We start from the raw sequence: 2124 nt of genomic DNA, 5'->3' as shown, positions 1-2124 counted from the left end.
GGCATATGTATATTTATTTTCACATATATTTGTTTTGCATTACTTTGCCACATGAAATCATCAACAATGTTAACGCTCAAGAACCACGTAATCAAGTTACAAAGGAAAAAAAAACCCAATTTTTAAAAAAATCCTCATAATATTTTAAGTATGCTTTGAGCCACAGTATCTTACAACTATAAGAGCTGCATNTGGTCCCTGGATTTCCAGTTTGACACCCCTGCTACCAAAAGGGATTNGCCCCACATCGTCTCCCTATTGATCCCACAGGCAAGACACCTTGATTCAGAAGCCNAGTTCGCCAACCCAATCTGAAAGAATGTCCAATACAGGCCTTCCGCCCTTCCAGCCCCGCTCCCCAACCCCCACACACCTATCCAGAGCAGAAGCCCCCAGGAGTGCGCGGATGACGTCACTGTTAAGGAGGAGCGTGGGACCTAGTCGGGGTTGAGGAATGGAAGTTAGAAAAGCTACTCCTAGAACAGAGCGCCTGTCACCCATCCCTGCAGTTTAGGCTCCCTTTCCCTCGCACCCACCGCCCACTCACCCACCACTTAGTACNGATGACTGGAGGTTCCACTGGACAGATATGCCCTACTCACTCACCAATAGCTTGCAGAGCGTGCTGCAGTTCCAGAGTAAAAGCCATCATGGGCACCTCAGCACACACGGGGAGGATAGCTACAGTGGACAGATTGCTGGCTGGGTTGGTCAGTTCCGAGTGCTGAGGAACACTGAGCCCGGAGCCTGTTGAGACACCAATCACAGATCGGCTGAGCAACTCTGTGTTTGGAGAGGTACCCTCTTTCTCCCCACCACCCCCTCTTCTACCTATCTCCCTTTCCCCCTCTTCTTCCCCACTTCTTCTCCTCACACTCCCCCCTTCCTTTTCTTTCCCCTGTATCCCTGCCTTATGTCCCCTAGCCTACAGATTCTCACTGTTCTGAGCTATGACAACACCACACAGAGGCCATGGGTGTAGTGCCCCACATACAATTTCATCCTTGGGTGTTTCTTGTTAAGACACAGCCAGCACCCTTCACCCTGGGCCTTAATCTCAGTGAGACCTGTTACACAATTTTGTTGTTGNGGTTCTTTTCTGAGACGTGGTCTCACATGGCTGAGAAGGACCTTGCAATCCTGCCTCCTGCATCCAACATCTCAGGGCTGGGATAACAGACGTGTGCTACTATACCCAGCTACCCACCATGCAATGTTAGAACCATGCAAATCCACNGTGCCTATGCAGAGCCCATCCCATCCTGACTCAGGCGACTATGTCCCAACACCNACTGAGACAAGAATATACTTGTGACTTTTCAGTTTCTCAGCTACCAGCCAAGAGGGAGCTATCATTCCCATCTCTTGCCCGGGCCTCACTTCAGACTTCAGACCTTACTTGCTGGTTGGTTCNTCTTTCCCATATGAGAACCTTAGTGAACCCGAACATTTCCCAAGGCCCTTCTTTCCCTCTCAGGCTACTCCTTGCCGTGGTTCAAAGGCACCAATCCCTGGACAGGGACTATAGGTTCAGACGACTTAGCACAAAGCTCTGGGCTCCATCCACAACATAAACCATGTGGTGGCACATGCTTGTCACCTACGCACTCAGAAGGTATAAACTCAAGGCCATCCTTGGCTACACAGTGAGTTCAAGGCCAGCCTGGGCAATATGCAACAAAGCTCCAAGCTATCAAACCTTGTGTGGACCTTCCTACTTCTCTTCCACATCCAGCATTAGGTAACCCTGGGATGGCTCAGCCCACAGTCTCCAGAAATCTTCCTTCTATCCATTCTTCTCTCCAGCTTTCTGCCTGCAGCCCTGCTTTGTTTCCCCCCATACTTACCAGCTCCTGACATTGGGATCTTTATGTGTGTTTTTTAAAATCATGTCTTTCCTACTTATATGACTTCGACCTTTATTTCCTGAATGTGAAGGTTATGTGGAGGAAAGGTTAGCAAAAATGTACAAGTTCAGATGCATTTGTTGGTATGGCTTGAACAGTCTGTATGTACCATGATATATTCTAGCTCACAGAAACTACACTCCAGTATAAATAACCACATTTCCTGGCAGGCCAGTTTAACTTCGGAAGCCATTTCCCAATGTGCCCCTGGTGCCAT

The 2124-nt window shown here is 48.6% G+C and overlaps 1 protein-coding gene across 1 annotated transcript in view; it reads right to left on the bottom strand.

Moving 5' to 3' along the window:
• Pnpla6 (patatin like phospholipase domain containing 6) overlaps positions 1 to 2124 on the bottom strand; it is a 26090-nt gene that overhangs the window by 9368 nt on the left and 14598 nt on the right. The window contains exons 20-21 of the mRNA XM_029532067.1: positions 607 to 747; positions 331 to 437 (exon numbers count right to left, since the gene is read on the bottom strand). Coding sequence (XP_029387927.1) covers positions 331 to 437; positions 607 to 747 — 248 coding nt within the window. The remainder of the gene's footprint in view (positions 1 to 330; positions 438 to 606; positions 748 to 2124) is intronic.

Source organism: Mus pahari, chromosome 19 (genome assembly GCF_900095145.1).
Source record: "Mus pahari chromosome 19, PAHARI_EIJ_v1.1, whole genome shotgun sequence".
Taxonomy (NCBI): Eukaryota; Metazoa; Chordata; class Mammalia; order Rodentia; family Muridae; genus Mus; species Mus pahari.
This window is presented reverse-complemented; position numbering and strand designations above follow the sequence as displayed.